Source organism: Tribolium madens, unplaced genomic scaffold (genome assembly GCF_015345945.1).
Source record: "Tribolium madens isolate multiple individuals breed KSU strain unplaced genomic scaffold, Tmad_KSU_1.1 Scaffold_97;HRSCAF=244;Tcas5.2_LG3a, whole genome shotgun sequence".
In the NCBI taxonomy this organism is placed as follows: Eukaryota; Metazoa; Arthropoda; class Insecta; order Coleoptera; family Tenebrionidae; genus Tribolium; species Tribolium madens.
The window spans coordinates 2,619,416-2,641,223 of record NW_025401069.1 but is presented as its reverse complement, the minus strand read 5'-3'; the positions used below and the strand labels follow the sequence as shown (position 1 = coordinate 2,641,223).

General features: G+C 32.9%; 1 protein-coding gene across 5 annotated transcripts in view; it reads left to right on the top strand.

Moving 5' to 3' along the window:
* LOC123014148 (paired box protein Pax-5) overlaps window positions 1-21,808 on the top strand; it is a 90,751-nt gene that overhangs the window by 7,075 nt on the left and 61,868 nt on the right. For all 5 annotated transcript variants that reach the window (XM_044413074.1, XM_044413079.1, XM_044413075.1 and 2 more), the window contains exons 2-3: window positions 5,494-5,632; window positions 9,038-9,076. In XM_044413074.1, the coding sequence (XP_044269009.1) occupies window positions 5,518-5,632; window positions 9,038-9,076 (154 nt within the window). In that variant the 5' untranslated portion in view covers window positions 5,494-5,517. The remainder of the gene's footprint in view (window positions 1-5,493; window positions 5,633-9,037; window positions 9,077-21,808) is intronic.

Here is a 21,808-nt window from a genome sequence, read left to right as displayed (position 1 = left end):
GTTTAAGGTGGTTTTACATGTAATTAATTGTGAAATAAATTAAATTGTTGTAAACAAAATCTGAATTTAAATGTTTTTATTCACAAAATAAAAACGAAATGAAAGAGGTGTCAAGGTATTACTTATAAACAATTTCTTTAAACACAATTTGACATACTATTCTACTACATACTAAGTTTAAGAAAATTTTAGTAATAGCTTTGCAAAATTAGTGGGATAGTGTTTTTTCACAGATTTTCATCATTTTTTAACTATTCAATGAGTTAACCAAACTTGAGGAATGGCCATTTGTTTCATATACAGGATGTGCCAAAACTCGTGAAAATTTTCAAGTAAAGTAAGATACCAGGAACATGAAAAAAATGTTTAAAAATTCTATCTGTCAAAAAATTTTGACATATAATTTTTGACATTAGACATTTTTTTATATCTATTTAATGATACTGATAATATTGTATATGTTTTTCTATAATTATTTAGTAAAGGGACAAAAATTTTGTCAATAAAAGCCACAAATAACATTGAACAGAGTTACAATTTAGTATACAGCTTCCTTGTTTCCTCTTTTAATAGCCTATAGCACAAAAACTTGGAAAATTATTTTCCTAACAGAAATAAATAGAGTCAAAGTGTAAACTTTAAACCCTCATAACTTCGAACTTTTTATAGATAATTCTTTTTTAACATTTTTTCCATGTTCCTGGTATCTTACCTTATATGGCATTTTTCTCTGGGGCGCGAGTTCTGGCGCAGTCTGTATATAAATTAATATCTTCTTTAAAACTTACTTATCGTTTTGAGAATTTTACTTCTTCTTATTGCTTGAATAACATGTATTAATTTTTATATTTTACCTATAACTTTGAAATAACTTTGTTAACAAAGCAAAAATGCAGAAATATTTTTATTGTTTTAATAATTTAAAGTGCGAATTTCGCTTAGAGCTTTTGCACCTTATATCATTCACTTCAGTGTGAATGATAGATTGCAGCAGTCGTAAGTATGTTATCATTTCTCGCAATGTTGTAAACTGGAAATAAATTGTTCCGATGAAAAGGTTACGAGTTAAAATAGTTAATAGGTGATCTTGTGTAGGAATGCTCGTCTCAGCGCCTTTAAACATTTACAAATCGAAGTGAACAAAGCGAAAGGTTAGGGTTTTAACGCGATATTAATTGCTATTTCCGATTATGTAATTATCCCCATGAACGCAACTCTAGGTACATAACCTTCTGTTCGTAGGTTTTGCAATAAGATAGATGTCGAGTTTGCTTGCCTACGGAATGCTTAGATGTGAATCTTAATGTTAGTTGTCAATACGCGGTGAATATTTTTGAACTTAATTGAGAAGTTATTTTGCATAATAGTGTCTAAGCTTACGACATTTGCAGTCAATCAACCGTTAAAGTTACTTTATATTTGGAAAAATCCCCGGTTTTACACACAAACGAAATTATGCAACTCGTTAATTGATAATAACAGTAGTCGGAGGTATTTACATATTGAATTGAACCTTTATGCAGTCGGCTAAAAATGCCGATACTGTAATCGCGCGTTCGATTATAAACAAATTTCATTCTTGATTCGCGGCCGTTATATTCTACATCTCGTTTATCACATTTATGTGTTCCGGCAGTTATTATCACTATCATTATTTTAAAGTTCGCGTGTAATCTAACTATCATGTGAAAATGATTAAGTGCGCGACTCGACGTTGACAACTTATAATTCGCACATTTTTTCACAAGATTTGAACGATTCCACCGGATTATTGAGTTATTGCAAGCAGGTTCCCCACGTACCGTCGCTGAATTCAAAATTACAAATACGTCCGAAACGACAGTCATAAATTACATGACGCTGTATATTTAACAATACTTTTCCTTAAATCATTCCACTTCGAACATTTGCCGAATTTAAACTGCCACAAAATGCAAATATCGATTCACGTCAACAAAAATTTTAAAAATTCTACAAAAACATTTTATTTTCACATCACTCACATGCAAAATTTACATTTCGAAACAGCAACGCAAATTAGACGTGAGTTAATCATTACTGAAATATCTTCATCTTCATAGCTTCTTCATCTTCTTATTAACATGGTATTTGCATTTCGCGGTTCAATGAGTCTCATGATTATAATTACAAATAACTAGAAATTTTCTTGTTTTAATTCACTTTTGGTGTTTACCAAAAGTAAAATTTCGCTAATTTTAGCGAAATTCTTTGATTCTCATGTAAATTAACAATAAATCCATCTGAAATATAAAAGTACATAACAAAAAACCACTGGGGCGTAAACTATATTGTCGATTTTAAAGAGAGTGGCGAAAGTTTCTCCAGGATAATGATCGTTGTAAGCGTCCTGCAATTATTTGTTTAAAAATCTTTACAGATTGGTTGCATATTCTTGTAGTATATTCTGTTCCAAGTTACTGTAAACAAGACAAGTCCTGATTTTTTGTGTTCATCTGTCCAGTTTATTTGTTTTGGTAAAAAGTGTGTAGGAAGAGATTTTTGACTAGGATTTATTATTTAATAAAAAATTAATTTCTTTTTTTTTGATTTTTCCGGTTTGGATGCGCGTTTTAATGCTCGAATAATAAATGTCGCTTAGAAGTGGGTTGGCAATTTATGGTGGTGCGTCGAGTCAGTGCTGCCAACTATAAATGAAATACAACAATAGCAAACATTTCATATTAAAGCCGATGATATTTTTATTATTGGAAATAAAGCGCGTATTGGCAACATTGTTATAAATAGTATGGGTTCACCCTGATGGAATTCGAGTTGAAGTGTATAATTTTTGCGAGTGCGGTCATCAATCAAAGATCGTCGTTGTCCATAAAACGAGCATGTTGTGAAAATCCGTCTGACATATTAGTTTGAAATTTGAAATTCAAAAATGCCGACCAAAGCCCGATAAATTCAGCATTTTGCTGTGGGGAGTTGTCATCTTCGGAATAAATCTCAGATAATGAGCAGTGCATCGGTAAAGGCAAGATAAGCGTCTCGATTTATTCTCCTTCGTTGGAGGATTCGCAGAAACAATTTCTATTATTAATTTCAAAGTGAATTCATTTAGAAACCGTCGATAAATCGAACTAATAGCATCGATAAATATGCATTGATTTATTAATTGTCGCGACATAAATCATGTTAATATAAACACTTTAATACATTGACATCATTAAACGACAAATCATTTAATATTTACAAATGGTACGATACGTAAGCGACTTCTGTAAATCAACAGAATCAAGAATGAAAGAATGGATCCCGTTAACGATGCTTTGTCCATGCATGATTAACTTCTTATTGCTTTCTCACACCTCGATGTCTGCGAGCGATACTGTCTAATCAAACCGTGTCTCAACTTCTTTATGCGCAATTTGCTTTTTTCAAACGACGAGTATTAGACCGAAAAGTACAACCGTCGAAAAAATTCATTCATCGCCTCCAACTCGAGTAAAACAACGTCGAATAACAGTTATTTCTTCTGCCGATTCAAAACCTCGATTAATATTCAGCGCCATCGCCGACGGCCACATTTTGACAAACTCCACACCCACCAACACCAATTAAAACCAATTAACAATGACTTTTTATGTTTACAACCTGTCATTACAAAAAAATCAAACAAAATATTTTTCAAGACGTAAGGACACACAAGTAGAAGCAGTAAATTCCTCATTTATTGTGCATTGAGACGAGAAAAAACGCGTGCATGCAGCTAATAATAACCATTTAAATAAGTTTAATTTCAAAACTGTTATTGCTTCAGCGACTCGACTAGACGACGAGAGATTTGTTATTAACAATCCAATAAACAGGAGCACTTAAAATTCTTACAGAATTCTATTTATGTCAAAGATTTTTCATGACATGTACACGATTATTTTCACTCAATGATAAAGCCGCTTACAAGAAAAGCAATAAGTTTCACTTTGTTTATCAGACTAATGTTTAGAATAACCACCATTTAAATATTTAATAAAACAATGAAAATTAAACAAATATTGATACATTACACTAAAAAATATTTTAAAAGTAATTTTCTTTTGATAATTAAAGCAAATAATAACATAAATTATTTAATGATTAATTATAACTAATTTATTTCTGTATACTACTCTACAATATTTATAATTAAAAAAGGAATAACAAGTTGTGTTTTTAATTGAAAATGAAACCATAAAATTGTGTTTTTATTATTGTACACATTATGTACAATTGACAGATCAGGATGCAGACAAAAAGTAATAATTAATCGGGAATGTTGTGAAGTGGATACGCTTTTTAGCTCCTTACAACTTTACAAGTGATGTTCTTGTTTTTATATAACTGAAAGGACTCCTGTCTGAGATGTCCGGCTTGTTCCCAGTTTTAAACCAGTTTGAATTAATTAGAAAAAATATTTAAAAAATATACACAAATATTTTATCAACTTTTATTTGATTTTGATTTCAATTTGAATTGGATTATTCGATATTGAGTGAACCACTCCCAATCTGCCTTATACGGGGGTTATTAATTACAACGATAAAACAAAATTGGAATTTTCAATATGTAATTTTGTTTCGTCGCTTGCATCCATGTCTACAAATTTTTTATGCATATTTTGACGTACGGTAGTCATAATAAATAAGTTATAATCGAGCCAAACGCGTTGTTCTAGCTTCCTTACTTGGAATTTGTCATTTATTAATTAGGAGAAGATGTATTAATTTCGAAGTGAATCCTAATGGGAGTTAATTAATTTCGTAATCTGTGCTCGTAGCCTATTTGTCAAAGTCGCTTAAAAATTCCTAGTCAGACTTAATTAATTCGTGCTATTAGTACGAGCATGCTTTTCGAAAATTTGATTAATTTTTTCCCACCGATCGAGAGGAAGTGTCTGCGTTTTAATGTTTCCATACACCACAAAGTAAATTGCAAAAGCCGCAAAATCATCACAAAAATTTCCCTTAATTTCACTTAATGAAAGGAACATATGGCTTTTTCGTTGAAGTCTTGCCGCTTTCTTGAGTAAGTGACGGGTGCAAGGAAAAGGGCTGAGCCCTTCTGTTGTTTTTTTGTTATCTGGGATCTAACGACACGTGGCAACAGCTGAAGAGCACGTAACGTCATTAGGGCCTTTCATCGAGAGGTATTGAAACGTTTTACTTTCACTCTTGTCTTATTAAGAGCGATTAACAGTATTCGATACAATAAATTTATTTCGTACAGTCCCCTACTTACCTTTTGACATGGATTTTGGTCTTAAAAGCGTCATTAAAATCACCTCCGGAGCGCCAGACTTGTGCGTTTAATTGAGAAGATGTATTGGTTTCCGATAAATAAGGCCATATGGCAAGCGTTCCGTTTGCAGATCTTTAACATGATTTACGAGACGCGTTCTCACTTTCTTGACTTGTACTATACGCTTTAATGGCACTTTGGAAGCAAAGTCATATCGCACAGGAAATTAATTTTTGCTATTTGTTTCAGTGCGGTCCCATCATTGAGGGCAATATGATCACGATGGAGTGCCAGCCAGGGGGTCATGGAGCACACCTGGGGCACTCCATGATGGTGGACCCCACGTCGGGGTCGATGCATCATCAGGAACAGGAGCACAAGAAAAAGCGTAAGTAACAGCATCAAAAAATCATTTCCAAATAACTTAATCCCAGCTCACCACATGATTATCACCGATTACACCAAGATTGGAATGATAATTCTGAAACGAAACACCTACCACAAACATAGTCAGTGTTACATAAAAAAAACAAATATCTATAATTTGTAAACTCGGGTGCCCATGACTTGTTTGCTTTGTTCGTCGATACCCGTAATTATCTGTGTTTGTCAAACTTGAATTTTGACTAATGACACGCCTGGCCATTGCTTCCGAAAGTCGCGTTTTTAACAGGAAAGCGAAATTTGGACGATAAGCGTGAAAATGTGCTTTAATTGGTTTCTCACACAAGTCAGATCTTGATAGTGAGATAATTATTATTATGTCGGTGTTTAATTTAAGAAATGTGAGGAAACGAGCTTTTAACTCGCATTTTGAAAATCATGCGACCAGGAGAAATTTTGAATGAATTCGAAGTAACGGATTAGGAATAAATAAATTGACTGCTTCATGGGCGAGCGGTTTACGATAACTTGTTTGGTGTTCGATTAGACGGATGTTGTGGATTCCTCAATGGTATAAGGCGATTTATTCACGAAGAGGTTTTTGCATTTCTTCACGTTTTTATTTTTAATAAATATTTATTTGCTAGCAGACGTCTGCCAAAATTTTTACCTAATAAGTCGAAGTGTTAAGGTCAAAGCTAAAGGTGAAATGTAGCCCATAATAAGCCTTAGATTATATTGACTCTCTCCGCAAAAGATTAAGTTGCAGAGTTCAAAGATTAACAAATTAAAGGTCACTAAAGTCGGTACACACAAAGTCATCGATTTGCGTAATTCTAGTGTCTAGAGACTGCATAGCTTAGATGGTGTAAAATATGTCTTAAAATTAGGTAAAAGTTAAAGTTCAAATAATTTTTATTTTCAAGTATTTTACTGAAAATTTAATATTTTGTTAAAAGCAGTATTTTTAATTGTTTTTATTTGTTCCAATTGGTAACACCGCAAAAATTGTACATCTGATATTGTAGGAACAATGACAATAATAAAGAGTTAAAAAATAGAAATCTGTTGCATAATACTCTCGCCACTGTTTCATTTCCTTCTAAAAACAAAACAATCAAACTTTCGTTGATTATTATCCTATATGTCAAGCTAATTAACCCGCAATTAATATTTAGTAATAATATTATAAATATTTAATTGGTCTATTAGTTAATTTAATTTTTGCAGAAATAAATGGCAAAAACAGTTAGGAATATGATTTATAACTCAGAAAAACCGCGCAGCACTTTTTGTCATTTTTCAGCGACTTTTATTTGTTGCTGTTGAAAGCTGCAGGACAGCATCAAGTTCTGGTTGTTGGTCTCTGAAGACGCGTGGCAGTTCATCCGCCTGTCTGGTCCAGAATTAGCAAAAAGTCTTTTGATTTTGTTGTAAAATGAGCGGATACTTTTCCACCCCGAAATTATTGTCGATCACGCATTTCAGCGCACTGTAATAAAAAGCCCGAAAAATCGATAACCATTAACTCTGAAATTATCCATAATCAATGATCATCAAGCGAAATCTTCTCTTGCGCGTCCACCCACATCCTCCAAATTGCCTCTTTTAAATTAAATCAATCACAAAATTCGAGTGTCGTATTTCAATGAAAACACGATATCCGAAGCAGTCATCAATTTTTTGCTGCGATTTTCAGTGCACTGAGTGCGTGTTATTCAGTTGGTGCACTCGGGATGTGTTTATGTACGTCTTCGGCATAATGTAGAGGCTGGACGACCAATGTAATGGCTTGTAAATCGGTGCCAATATGATCTTTAGTGGATTCACCGACCATTCTTAAATTGTTATTTCCAGATTATAATTTCAAGCAGGTTTTAAGTGATACCTTGTTTTTGTTGTGTAGACATCGCCTACATATTTTATGTTACATTAAACGGCTTATCTTTTTTATGACGACGCGAATGCAGAACCCGCCATTAGGAAGCTGCCAGGCCTGTTATCAAACACGTCATTGATCGATGCAAAAAACTGTTTTTTTTGCAATTTAACAATGGCACACGTAGAAAACAACACGAATGAGAGCAGATGAGAGTAAGAGTGACAATTGGGAAAAAGTTAAATTCCTCTGCTGGCAGTTTCCGCTCTGATATTTCCATTTTTTTAACAATTAGTCACAGAGAAGATTGCAAATTCCTGCAAACGTGCTCTAATTGTGCGTTTTACGTTTCTCCTTTGTTCTCATTATTATTTTTTGTCTGTATTTTCTCTATTGTGTTTCATATCTTTACTGCGTCATTCGCCACTCCTGCTACTGCAAGACATATCCTGTGCTTGTTAGCGAAGAAAAATGCATTTTGTTCCTGTGTATTAATTAAAATTCCACTCACGACGTTAACTTTGCACCAGAAAGTACACGAAGGCTTTCTTCAAAACCTTGCTTCTAGCTTTGCTTCTGGCTAGGGCAATTATCCAAATAAGCAAATAAATTGTTGCTCACATTTTATAGATTTAGATGGGATTTTTTATATGAACAAATTAGGCAAGTTAAATCTTGAGAAACTGTTTACAGTTTATCGTTAAGAAGGAAAATGTTTTTTTCCACACAAGATCGTGTTTTGACAAATTTCAGACATTTGTAGCAGTTAGGAACTAATTTGAATTGGTTAGAATTTTTAATGCGAGGACTAATTGTGGCAAATTTCTGTTTTTTATGTTAATGGGTTTCAGCATGTTATCTGGTAAATAAATAAAGCTTAACCAGAACAAAAAAAACAACGTTTGTATCGGAAGAAACAAATTATGAGTGTAGTTCAGTGTGTTAATAATGTAACAAAATATTCAAAATCGGTTCATTAGCTTCGACTAGAAAACTTTTGATTTATGTAAGGTGAAATTTGGCAAAAGCTTTAGGTAATTACGTGGAGAGTGTCTAAAAACTGTCACAGTCGAGCAGTTCTTTGTGGATTTTAATTGGTGCGCCTATGGGTACGAGGAAAGGTTGAAAAGTATAAAATGCACAAGCACGCTTGAACATGTCCGACAAGCAAGTTGCTCTCGGGATGATCCCGCATCGTCGAGATGGAACATGTTGCATACGTTTTATTATTTATGAAGCAATGTTCGAAGCCTACCTCTAAACGCCGCTGACATATTTCAGATATCGTGGATAAATATTTCAAAGAGTCCATACACATGCCAAAAGCCTATGCTGATTCCAGTAAATCGTCGCGAACATGGACCCAATTTAAGCATAATTTCAAACCGAATTACGTGACCATCTTGGTAAAACTGCAACAGCGCAAAAACCGTAACTTATGAATGAAGTTTATAGCCGCGCAATAAAGCGACTGATAAATTCGGTTTGTGTAATTGAGCTGGAGAATTGATGAGAGTTGGTTTTTTTCAGGAGATGGAGGCTCACATGTTGGATCTTCTTCAGGAGACGGTGAGTCATCTTTCATTTTTCAGAGCGAAATTCCGGAATTGATTTCAGTTGCGTGAAACAATAGCGAATGCCATGAAACTGATAGTATCACCTCGACCAACGGGGTTGCGGTTAGTGCCTAACCAGCCAATTAACCGGCCCTAATTGTAATCGCTACGGTACATTTGTTTTGTAATTAGCCTACAAACAAGATCGAATAAGCTGATATTATTGTTTAATTGTCAAAGCTGTTTAGATATTTGTCGCGGCTTGTTCAAGACATCACAATGTATCACATTAACCTATCAAACTATCAATATAATTATTATGTAAGACCTTAATTTTCAAATTTCTCTAAATAGGTCTAGACCAGTTATTGAATTCTTATATCAATAGAAGGTTGTATTACGAGGAAATCATTACAGAATAGTAGTTTAGTCAATCAATCTATTCTATTTTATATCTCGATCTGTATCAATTCCATCAAACTGATGAGACAGACAGCATTTATTAACAAAGGGTTAAATTATTTTATTGAGAAATTTAAAACGAGATGGTCATTAATTTCTAAAAGCAGCGTCAGGTGTTGCATTCAAAGTGATAAAATCTATTCATTATTGAAGACATAACTAAGTTTTTGTTAGCATGCATCATAAAATTAAAAATTAAAATTCATGATTACTATCTGGGTAGTCTTGGCGATATTAAAAAATGGTAAAGTAACTTATAGAAATTGCTTTCCTTAAAAAAATTCATCGGGAAGTAACTAGAAAAAATGTGAAGAAATTTATTTTCAATAAAAATTATAGCAAAAGTTTCTACATAACGAATTATCAACAACTATATTTTTCTTTAAATTTCTCAAATGAAAGATTCTATAAGTTATAATATTGATGATCAAAACCTAGTAGAAAAAGTATCCAAAAAAATCTTTAAAAAATTGGATAAAACCATAATATAATTAACAATTCAGAGCGAGAAAATGCTGAAAGCTTATAATTTTCTGCTTAGTTAGATTTTTTAGATTTTTACAAATGTAGGGTGATTTAAAAGTGTCGGACTAACTCTCGAATGGTGATAGAAAACTTTCAGCTAAGCATAAAAATGTATTTTTTTAAGCCTGTTTTTTTTGAGAAAAATTTCAATGTTAATTTGGCTCTTTTGCTTTCGATGTTGTCAGATTTAATTTATTGTTAAATTTGCTAGTTTGTAAAATGTTTTGTACATTATAAGACACAAATTGGTTACTTTATGATCTGAACGGCCAAAAACTTAACTCAAAAACTAACCTCTGGAGAGCTATATCATGTAAAAAAAAGGCTCAAACAGTTTTTTGTCATGGGAACTTTTAACTCAATTGGTTGCCCTTTATCACCACCCGTATCATCACCCAAAATAAGGTGGTTTGAATCATGTATTTAGTATAAAATAAAAGAGCTAATGGAGGATCATACTGCACAATATTTTTCACATTTTTGTTTATAAAAGTGCTTTAAAGTTTCAGACGTAGCATATGCATATTTAAATACGTTTTTAGGTAAATGTCTATTAACACAATTTAAAACAGCTTTGAAAAAATATGAATTATACTTTTTTTTATGTGTTATGAAAAGATGAAAACGAAATCTGTGCAGTTGTATTTTAAAACTTCACAAAATTTTAAAAAAGTATGTCAACATTGCAGCAATTGCAAACTAAAAAATAATACAATAATTGATTTTAAATTATTCTTTTAACTGGCTTTTCAGTTGACATATGGCTAAGTAGCAATGGACTTAAAAATGTGTGGCGTTTTTAATCGACCAGCTTGTTTATAAGGTGATTTAAAAGCCGAATACTATAGAAAACTATTATTAAAGTGTATTATTAATATTTGCTTATCAAGGTCGAAAAAGGTATTTTTTCTTGTGTCATAATGAAATACATGGAAAGCATTTGTCAACTGTTGAAAAAAATATTTCTTTGGTTCGCTCCCATGCCTCTTATTATCATTATACTTATTTTAATAGCACAGTAGTTGCTTGTAATTTACGGGATACTTAAAATTCTGTTTTTAATAAAGTTTGATATTAAAATGCCATCGTTATTAGTTAAAAGGCAATAATTTCAAGTGCTTCTTAAATGCATCTTTACATGTATTTCGCTATGTCTGGAATCCGCCGTATTATCAATTGACCGGAAGGTATTTTTTCGTCTGCCTCTTAGTTTGTATTTTTTCGTTGGTGATAAATGTGAGAATTTAACATTTTTTGGGCATGATGGTACCTTTATTGATGAGCCTCAAGGTGAGCGCAAGGCAATTTTCCCATTGCCTGCAAGCTGATTAGCATTTGGAATAGCAAGTAGGTCCCTATTAATGTTTATATAATATTTGCTGCATTTATTCATTGCAAGTGTGCGACCAAACCCACCGCATAATATCATATATCACAATCTATCTCCTAGTGTCAAATAGCAATAAAATTTTCATTAAACACCTGTTGGTGGCTTGCGATTGGTCGATTGATCATAAATAATTAAGAATGTATTGCGGTAGTTGGTCGTTCGAATTCAAATAAATAAACATGGAGCAGTGTAGGTGGCGCTCTCGTAATTAGCAAGAATGCATAAATAGAAAGTGGTGCAACATCGGATTTTTAACAGCATCAAGCAATCACTCGATCCGGGTATAAAATCGCTTTTAGCATTCTTTTATTTCGAAACAGGCGCCAACACAAGCCTTTAATTTCTTTCAGATGCAAATCGGTGAAATATTGGCAGGCGAAACGATTTATCGAGACTCCTCGAGATGAGATATTGTTCTTTTGAATATTCATCTGGCGATGAAAGTCGCCCGAATCTAGTCCACTCTTATCACTGTGGGGGCTTAAGATTTTTCCTGCATATAATAACATAAATTATCATGCGTTAATTACACGTTTCACTACTAAAAAACACATTGCCCAACACTTCCAAAAATGCGATTCCATCTTTTGTTGGAAAGTGATAATCACACCGAACATAAATAACAGCGTGGGCGAGTCGAATTTCGGAAAAAGAGGCCTTTTGGTGTCACGGTTACAGGGTGGCCTCTTGCCCTTCACTAGAGAGCAATTCATGTCGCAACGCTGTAATAATAAAGTCACTGGAAGCCATATTCCGATTCACTTAATTATTTACTTTTTAATCAACTTCAATTATCCATAAAAGATTGACATTGCAAATTAAAATCTCATTACTTTCTGTCATTGATTGTCTTTCGTGAGACGAGTATTAGAGTGCGCAACTATAGCTTTTTTGCTTGAATTTGCGAAATTAGTAGTACACAGAAAATCGCAAATGACGGAGTACGGGGTATTGCACCATCTGTAAGTAGCTAGGCTATGAAAATGAGTATGTTGTTAGCATAAATTGATATTTCTGTGATAGGCACTCGGACTCGTTATGAAATATGGTTATATGCACATGCACAAGATTCAATCTATATTTTAATCATGAATTTGCTTACCAAAGACACGTTCCCCTCCCTATTTAAGTTTTTTCCACCTTTTGTTTCACTATTTTATAAAAATCACTGAATTACATTATGCAAAATGTACAAAATTGAATTACAAAAAAGCTGTTAAGAAATATTGAAGCTTTTAACAAATTTTGTTATTGACTAAATTTAATGCACTTATATTGATTTTATTTCAACACTCAAAACAAAATAGTCGTTTGTTCAAAGTAGTATTAAATACTTTTTTTTTAATTGATTAACTTTGATTTACTTTCCCAGCTTTTATGTTTAAAAACAACTTAAAAAGAGTTGTTTTTTTTCATTTATCTACAGAAATTTTTGATTTAATGGTTCTTTATCCTGGAGCGTGTGAGGTCTTCTCACAACTATGTTATATTTCAGAGTGTGTAACATGTAGCTAAGAATCGCGGTCTGAAAACTGCGTGTCAGAGTTAAGTGACTGTTTTGCGTCATTAAATTATATCCAAGAATAATTTGAGTAGAGTCGAAAATAGGTCATTTATAGTGAGTAATATTAGACTTTCATTTTGAAGAAAATTGTAATTTAATGCCTATTAAAGCCATACAACCATGTAATTTTCCAAAGCTATCAAACACACAATAATTAGCGTATCATGGTTTACAAAAACAATTGCAATTACAAATTTTTCAGCTTTTGAAATGTTCTAATTTAAACCGTTAGATCGGATTAAATTCTTCTAGAGACAGATATACCTTGACTTTTTCTTGGCAAGCCTCTATAATTTTTCCAATAAAAAAAAAGTATCTTCGGATCGAGCCGGACTCATCTCGTTGTTTGCAAACAACATATCATTGCAGACAGTGCACGATCCGTCCACAATTACAGATCCATGTTAGACAAACATTACTCAATATCATTGAGAAACTTTCGATATTCACGATACCAGGGAATCGGTTTTTCAACTCGCTTTTTAAACGGTTTGCTCTTGTCCGCGTGCATGAAACTGCAGATTGAATAAAAAAAATCATCATTTACATAACTGTCATTATCAAAGGAAAAGAAAGTCGTAAAAATGCCCCGCGTCGAATCGCCGATTGTCCGAGCGCGCGTTAACTGTGTCATGATTTTTGCAGAAAATGCACTAAACGCAGTAATTGCACCGTTCGTGTTGGTCAACGCAATTATAAACAACACAAAATAAAATGTTGCAATGATTAATGATTGAATCCTATAAACTCAAAGGACTCCTTTCATGTGCCTTCACCCGATTTCGGCGTCGCTCCTCCTCTGTCGCGTGTGCACTGCTGATTGATAGGTGCTGGATGTTGACACACAATGCAACAGTTGCATAAGAGGAGGAGGGCCGGGTCGCCCGTAACGGCCCAGGTCAGTAGACCCGCTGCCGCTTAGCCTCTTGGCCACAGCTGATCACGCACACGCTTTTCTGCACTCTACACCTACAATTCGAGTTCTTTGCACGATCTACAGGAATTCAATTGGCAGCTAGTTATGGCTCAACTATATTTAGAGTGGAAATTGTGAACGAGGAAGGATTGGGGCGGCTTTAGACAATGCTGAGGTCAAAAACGGGATCTCGGACACCATGGAGATTATTACTTATTAGTGGAGGTAATAATGGCGAGGAATCTACATTATTGCTACCAAAGGTCAAGATGGTTTGCCAGTTTCTGTTTTGCTACTTCAGCCGAGAAACGAACTGGTGTTGTTGCACTTATGATACGGATGATAAAGTGCTAATTTCAGGCAATTTGCGGGAATGGGGATTGAAAAGGTCTTGGCTAAGAATGCTATTTCTATCAGAACGTTTTCCACCGAATTTTGAATTTTGTGACACAAAGCAAGACAGTGTTTCAAATAAATTTTAAAGCACAATGAATTGAATATTCTGTTTGTCAAGATAAATTAACACAGTCCTATTTCTTTATTTTCTAAAAAAATTATTACCTATCTCATAGCACAGATTACAGGCATGGAATTAGGCCCTCATATTTGGGTGGGCCACGATAGGTCCAAAGTTTTTTAAGGTGGTTTAAGTAAAACTCATATGTTATGATAAAAAAATTAAATGTCTTAAAAAACTTAATGTTAGTGAAAAATGTTTCGGGAAATGATACTTGTAATGTAAAAAAACTATGTTAAACAGTAAAATTTGTTATTTTTTTAGAAAATTTTATGTTTTTTTGTTTTGAGCAGGTGGGCCAAAGGGTAGGCCAGTACAATTTTTGGTGGGCCCACTCAGGTCCCTCTGGAGTTACGTACCTGACACAGAAAAAGGAAACAACGACAGTTCAGTTCATTGTTTTTAAATTCTCCATATCCAAAAAAATTTTTTTACAGAAACACAGGACTATTACTAATAATCTAAAAGTGTTTTATATAGAATTACACGTAGATATTTTTTTTAATTATGTTTCTAATGGTGTTCAAATATTGTATTATTAATGTTAATATTAATCTTCTTATTAATGTTATTGCATTTTTTTGCCAAAATTAAAGACACGGATGTGAAAAAAGTAAAGTTTTAATAAAAATACTCTAAGACTAAATAACAATGCACAATGATTTAAAATGGAAGTAAAACAAGGTGAGAACTTTCAAAATTTCTTAGTTTCGGTTTGTGGTATAACTTAATAAAATTGTTATTTACTCTGCTGGCTGTATAAAAATTAATACAACTTACAGTAGTTAATAAAACATTTATAAAAATAAAGTAATCAAGTGTTGCTTTTTTTGGATAAAATAAACTCTAATATACAAAATGAAATTGTTATTTATGTATTTTATTTATTTAAGCATATTAAATAATATTAAATAATGTTAAATAAAAAAGAATTAACACGAAATAAAAAGTATTTCATTCAATTTTTCAGCAATTATTTCTACATACCCACCTTATTTTATTTATATCACAAGTAACTTAAAGAAAATCATAAAACTTTATCTTAGAGTGTGAAAAACAATAAATTACTTATATATAAATCGTAAAGTTACCTTTTATAGAATTGGCAATTAAAATAAAAGTCTACACCATTTTACGGGCTTGTACTATAAAATCTACAGCTAGGTACTTATGGAACAAGGGAAGAAAGTTATTTTTAATAAGTATCATTTAACGAGCCGAAGGCGAAAGAAATAAAGCACTCAAGCCAAGAAAAGCCAGTGTTTTTCATATAATTTTCCCTAATACTAAAAACAACTTGATACAAAGAAGCTGCCTTGATTTTTCGAAATAATTAAAAATATATGAAAAATAAATAAAAAAATTACTCCATTAGCAATAAAATACATCTATTGGAGGAGCCAAAACTAACTTTCTGTTTTTGTGTTAGGAAACAGTTTTGGACGTGTCCACATTTTTTGATTAAAACATAGGGATAGGTAACGTAATTTTTTCTACTTTGAAATTAGCTTTAAGTAAGGCTGATAATCAAATGTATTACATACATATACGTAAAATTGAAATTTTTATTTTTATTAGAAATAATAAGGATCTTGCTTATCTTACTATAAATAATTATTTTGAAGTTTGGATTTAAAATAAATTGAGCTAAATTTTGGAATAACTAGTAAATGTCTTGTTTTGTGGTTGGAGACTGGTAGAGGTGAGATATAGGCGTCGAGTTCGCCTCCTCATCACCAGCGACTCCTCCTAATTTGAGTCATGATCTCGGTGTAGAATGTAATTACACCTCTCCAAACACTTTTGTGTGGTTCCTCTTAATAGTCCCCATTAAACTAATAGACGCTGTGAAGTGTATAGAACAGAGACCCATTAAAATCCTATAAAAGGATTACCGTTGCAAAGTAACATTGTAATTATTAGTCCAGTTGAAAATTCCTCGCGTTCAAGTTTGCTTTCACTAAACCCGATGAGTCTCAACATTTTCCTAATTAAATCGCGTCCAATGTTAACTAAGTGAATAAGTAGTAAGTGTAAGTATTTGTATCGATTAGCGTTTCGACCAATTAGAACTTAATTGAGGAATATGGGAAAAATGAGATGCAATTTAAGGAATTAATCGATTCGAATGGCGTCTGTTAACGTGCAAGGAGTCCGGTCTGCTCAATTGAGAAATCAATTTGTTGATTTTAAAACAAAACAAATAAGACTCGAATGGTTCGTAAATAATTTGCATGTCAACATTTATAAGCAAACACCTTGTCCGCAATGCTATTACACATGTCCACTCTGCTATCCTAGCCAGTGCTGTAAATTTCCAACTAGCCTGCTCGGTGTATTTTATAGAACTGCACAGCTATAATATTATTTCTATTTGCTAGAATCGCCTAACAAGACCAAAGACATGCGTTAACATGCTGCAAGGATATATTTCAGGCCTACCACTCGAAGGGCGATCTAGCGAAATAAAAACTTAACAAGCTTTCAGTCAAGTAATTATTTATTTTCCGGACCTACACGATTTAATTACTCTCCTGTAAAAGTTGACGGAATTTTTCAGCACATGACATGTCTAACATTAATTATAGTATCAATTAAAGCGACTGAAAATCTGAATGTCACGGGGTTGTGCAATTTGTGGCTTGCAGCGACCGTGGGTGGAATCGACGCCATAAACTTAAAACACTGGATCAGATATTGGAAAAAATGCCAGATCGAATGAGATTCATTAATAGTTCTCGATCAACAATAAACACGATTTATGTAATATTGTGACGTAACCGCGAAGGAGGATTTGTAGATATGTCTTTGGGACATACAACAATGCGAGAATATTTCCAGGTCAACCGGGAGAGGCTTTGGCTGTGTTATGCAGAAAATTTTCCGCTAGGAAAACTGATGGACAATCTAAGACTTTGCATGTAGATATAAATAAGATTGTTTTCACTAAACTTCAAAGCCTTTTGTGTTTGAAAGTGAAGGATGATAGACAGGCTAAGCATTTAAATTGATGTATGCTGACAGAGTGTACAATTACTTTTAGCAATAATATATTTTTCTCAGACACTAATTATTTTTTTATAATTACATAATTTTTTAATTTCTTTTTTTTGAATATACATATTAGAAACTTACTTACTAGAGTTTTACATAGTATGTATGTTTAAATAATCAATAATTTGTATTTTTTTATTAAAAAAATATTGTTTTCGTATGTAAATTTTCTCATTGCATATTATTTCAAGCCCCAACGCCCTGTAGTCTTGACCCTAGTTACGCCACTGGGTGTCGCAAGCCGGCGTCTTCGGGAAACCATCAACCTTGCATCTTGCACAACTTCATAAATTTTACAATAACTTTTATTACAAACTTGCGCAAGTTGCTAGTTATTGTGGGCAAATAAAGGAACAGCAAAAGCCATATTTGTGCAAAACTGGCTGCACTTCTTATCTCTGCTCGTAGTACACAGTCTTGAGATAACGAATCTAGAAGAAATGCCCTCATTCTTTGGTAGACGCCTCGCATGTAACACCGTAAGGAAACAAATCCGTTACGCGTTTTTGCTTATTTTTGACGACGTGAAACAATGCTATTCGGAATATCCGAGGTCGTTTTGAATAATGTTGTATTTTTGTCGTGGATCTTTCACCACGTGAAAGCTTGAAACCGATTTTTCTTTTTCGTTGAAAGTATTTTACGACAGTGAACGTTAGACCATGTTATCGTATTAAATTAATAATTGTTTTATCTATTCAATCTCCAGTACGATTAGTTTGATTTTGTGTAATTTGCATATATTTATTAAATTGCCTTTAAGAACAATTAAAAATGATTTGATTGAAATGTGTCAGTCATTAAAGTTACCGTCGCTATGAGCCAAGAACTGGTCGGTAAAAATCATCAAAAGCTTGACTGACACTAAGCCGAATCATTATATCGTTGCAATTGCTTGCAATTGCACTTTTTTGTCGTTTTCCAAATTGGTTCATTTTTCGTCGTAAAGTAGCACGTTTGCAAGACTTTAATTTTCTTGTTTACATGCTATTTTACATAATCATAACAATAATGGTCTGGCAAAACATCTAACTGAAATACTTAAAATAAAGCAGTGTTTTTTCAGCTGGGACTGTTATTTTATAATGCCCTCTTGGAATTCTGCAACTTGGCTGGATAATTGGGCCAAAATTAAAAATGTGACAGCCTATGAGAAGTAATTGAAAGACGCATTGTTGCAATGGCGTAAATCATGTTCGACATCTTTATGAAAATTTGCTACAAAAAGTAAAAAAAGTCGAGTATAGATCACGTCAAGAACTTAAAGTGAATGTACATAAATTCCTCTGAGAGTTTTGCTTGTTACAAGCTGGAAGTAACTAATAATCACACGTTAGCTAATTCAGACAAGTCCACTTATGATCTATGATTAACCGAATCTTTCTAGCACTTGAGCTGTGATAAGTAATAATGAAATTAATTATTGTACATTTGAAGTGTATAATTTATTCATTACGTCTTTTTTTAATTGGTAGTAGATACATGAACTAATTGGCTCGTATGCACATATCCTCGATTGTTTATAGTCTGTGTCAGCGTAAGCGAATGATTTACGAGAAAATTGTCCTTCGGTTACCGTGTAATTTTGGATCATTTCGTCATAAATCCCCCAATTGTAAAAATGGTAACATCTCAATTTATCTATTGACTTACCTACCTCGACGATCAAATCAGTGATCATAAATTTACGAAGAAAGCATCATATTTGCAATTTACCTTTTATGCAATGGTTGCATACACATGCACCAGAGCCGTCCAACTCCTCTCATTATTCCGTCATCTCGACAAAAACCGCCATTACCCGATTGTCCGACTACAATCCAGACAAAATGATTATTGGTTACATATCGCAACTATGCTATATGAAGAATTGTACCACGACGATCAAATGAATTATCCTTTCCTATCCCTCCTTTACCTTGGCAATAATTGTTCGTTGCTTGCGTTCAACAAAATCGAAATGAAATTTCATGCTAGGACGAAACTGAGCAAATAACTACGGCTCTATTGAGGATTGAGGAAGTGCAACTTGGCTTCTAATTATAACCGCAGCCTGAATCATAGTTGCACGGTGTGATTGGACCACGCATGTTATTATGGCACTCGCAGATTTCAGATTAAAACCAACTGTAAATAACTTTTTGCCATTCTCATTACCAGCAAATAAACCATATGAGAGATATATCTCCCGCGAGAAAATCCATTCAAATTATCTTCGCACGTTCCTTAAAAATCAATTTAATGATTAAAGTAATAAACCAATTGCCCATTTCCGCCGGTTTAGAAGAAACCGAAAGAAGTACAAGATTGATTATGTTTGTTTTTGATCGCGGATTTGATTATAGCACTCTGATCGCTCTTCTCTCCAACACTTATTCTGCATGACCTACACGTACACACTGCATACAAATCAGATCTGTTCCATATTTCCAATTAATTAATGCAAAATCAAAGATTTTATCTTCCACTTCATACAGTACGATTTGTCTACAATCATGGCAAATAACTAATCAGCGCAAAGAAATCATTTCTTTGAGATACTTATCGTCTAGGAGACATGTTACATTCTTTGATTTATTAACTTTATGTGTCGTTTTGCACAACAATGTACGACTGGTGCTTTTTTACACACATACATGGCCACTACAGATTGTAATTGTTCTACTACCAAGCAAATTTATTGCGTACTTTTAGTGCCGTGAAAGGTTTCTTAATGAAATCAGTTTATTAAGTTATCAAAATTAATAGCTTATCGGCAAATCAAGTCGTTAAGACTTGCAATAAATTTAGCATTACGTTTTGGAAAAAACTACTTGGAGCTCATGAACACCACTCACTGCTTTTATTATGAGCTCTTCCAGTTTTGCTCAAAAAAACCGATCTATACCAAACTAGTCGTTACATAATGATCATATTATTATAACATAATTAAGTGGTTGCATGATTGGCAGAACTGCCAAAAGGTTATTTTATATTTTAAGATTTTTTAGTTAGATATTTGTATGATACAATACAAAGGAGAAAAAATCGTTGAAAAGAACAATGCGTATCCGTATTTCGCATGAAAAATATAATTTTAAGGTCCGTTTTTGCACACAAATGAATCAATTTGATATTTGTGCAAGGTCAAAATTTTGCTATATCATTACCATGATTTTCAACAATTTTAATATTGTAAACAAACAAACAAGTTGTAAATGTAAGGAATATTTTGGTTGCAGTTCTAGGAAAGTTTTTAAAAATATTCAGTTATTATTGCATAGCATTAAACTCAATTGACGAAAATGAAGAGTGGTACATCAAGATCAAGTCAATTTTTCTTTTAAATAAATGTTTTTGGTATCTAAGAGCTTTAGAACTTTGACAGATTTTTACAATATTTGAAACCAAAAGAACACTTGTTTCTCTAGTACATAGATATAAATTTCTCTTGTTTTGAATTTGTATTACATAAAACATTTCAACTTAAAATTATTGTGATAAGAATTACTGGCCATTCATAATTTGATTTATTGTATAAATTTGGGCGTGGTCAAAAAGAAACTGAAAATATTGAGACATGGACCGTCTGAAATTTTCAACTTTCTAAGATGTTACAGCATAAATAGATTAATAAATTGTTGTCATTTACTCTTAATGTTAAGGACAATTAAAATGATCAACTTTTACTCTAATACAGGTAACCTTTGGCTTTTTTTAATTAAACGTACCTGACAATTTTAATTCTTTAATTAAAAGAAAGTTATTGGACAAGTTTTTAATTTACATTCTTTTTTATTTCATGAAATTTTTAGTTTTGGTTATTTAAACTTCCTTCTATGGCATTTCTTTCAATTAAGTTTAATTATTTTCTCTGGTGTAGATCTGAGTTAAACTTGTATTTTACCTATTACTAAACTGTACATGAATTCCTCTATTTTATAAAATATTGCGAGCTTCAACTTTGTAACCTCTGCAAATATGGAAAACTAAGATTGTTCCACGATAGGTGTTTTATGTCGAAATTCCGAAAGATTATTTCCTTTTGTGGTAGATATTAATGTTATTTCAATATTGACATGAAATTGTCCAATGGGGCAAATTTTCTATGTTCTCTAGAAAGTGGTACATGAGCGGAACTCGACAGTTTCAAGAGAAAAACTTCTAAATTAATATGAGGATAGTCGAGTAACGAGATAATCATAGAGATACGGTCCAAAAAACAGGAAACAAGATATCACAAATCTGTCCAAGGATAGCAAAAAGTGCATCAGTGCAGCTGTAAACACTGATTGAAGTAAGATCATACATGAATGATAGAGCACGATTCGCTAACGG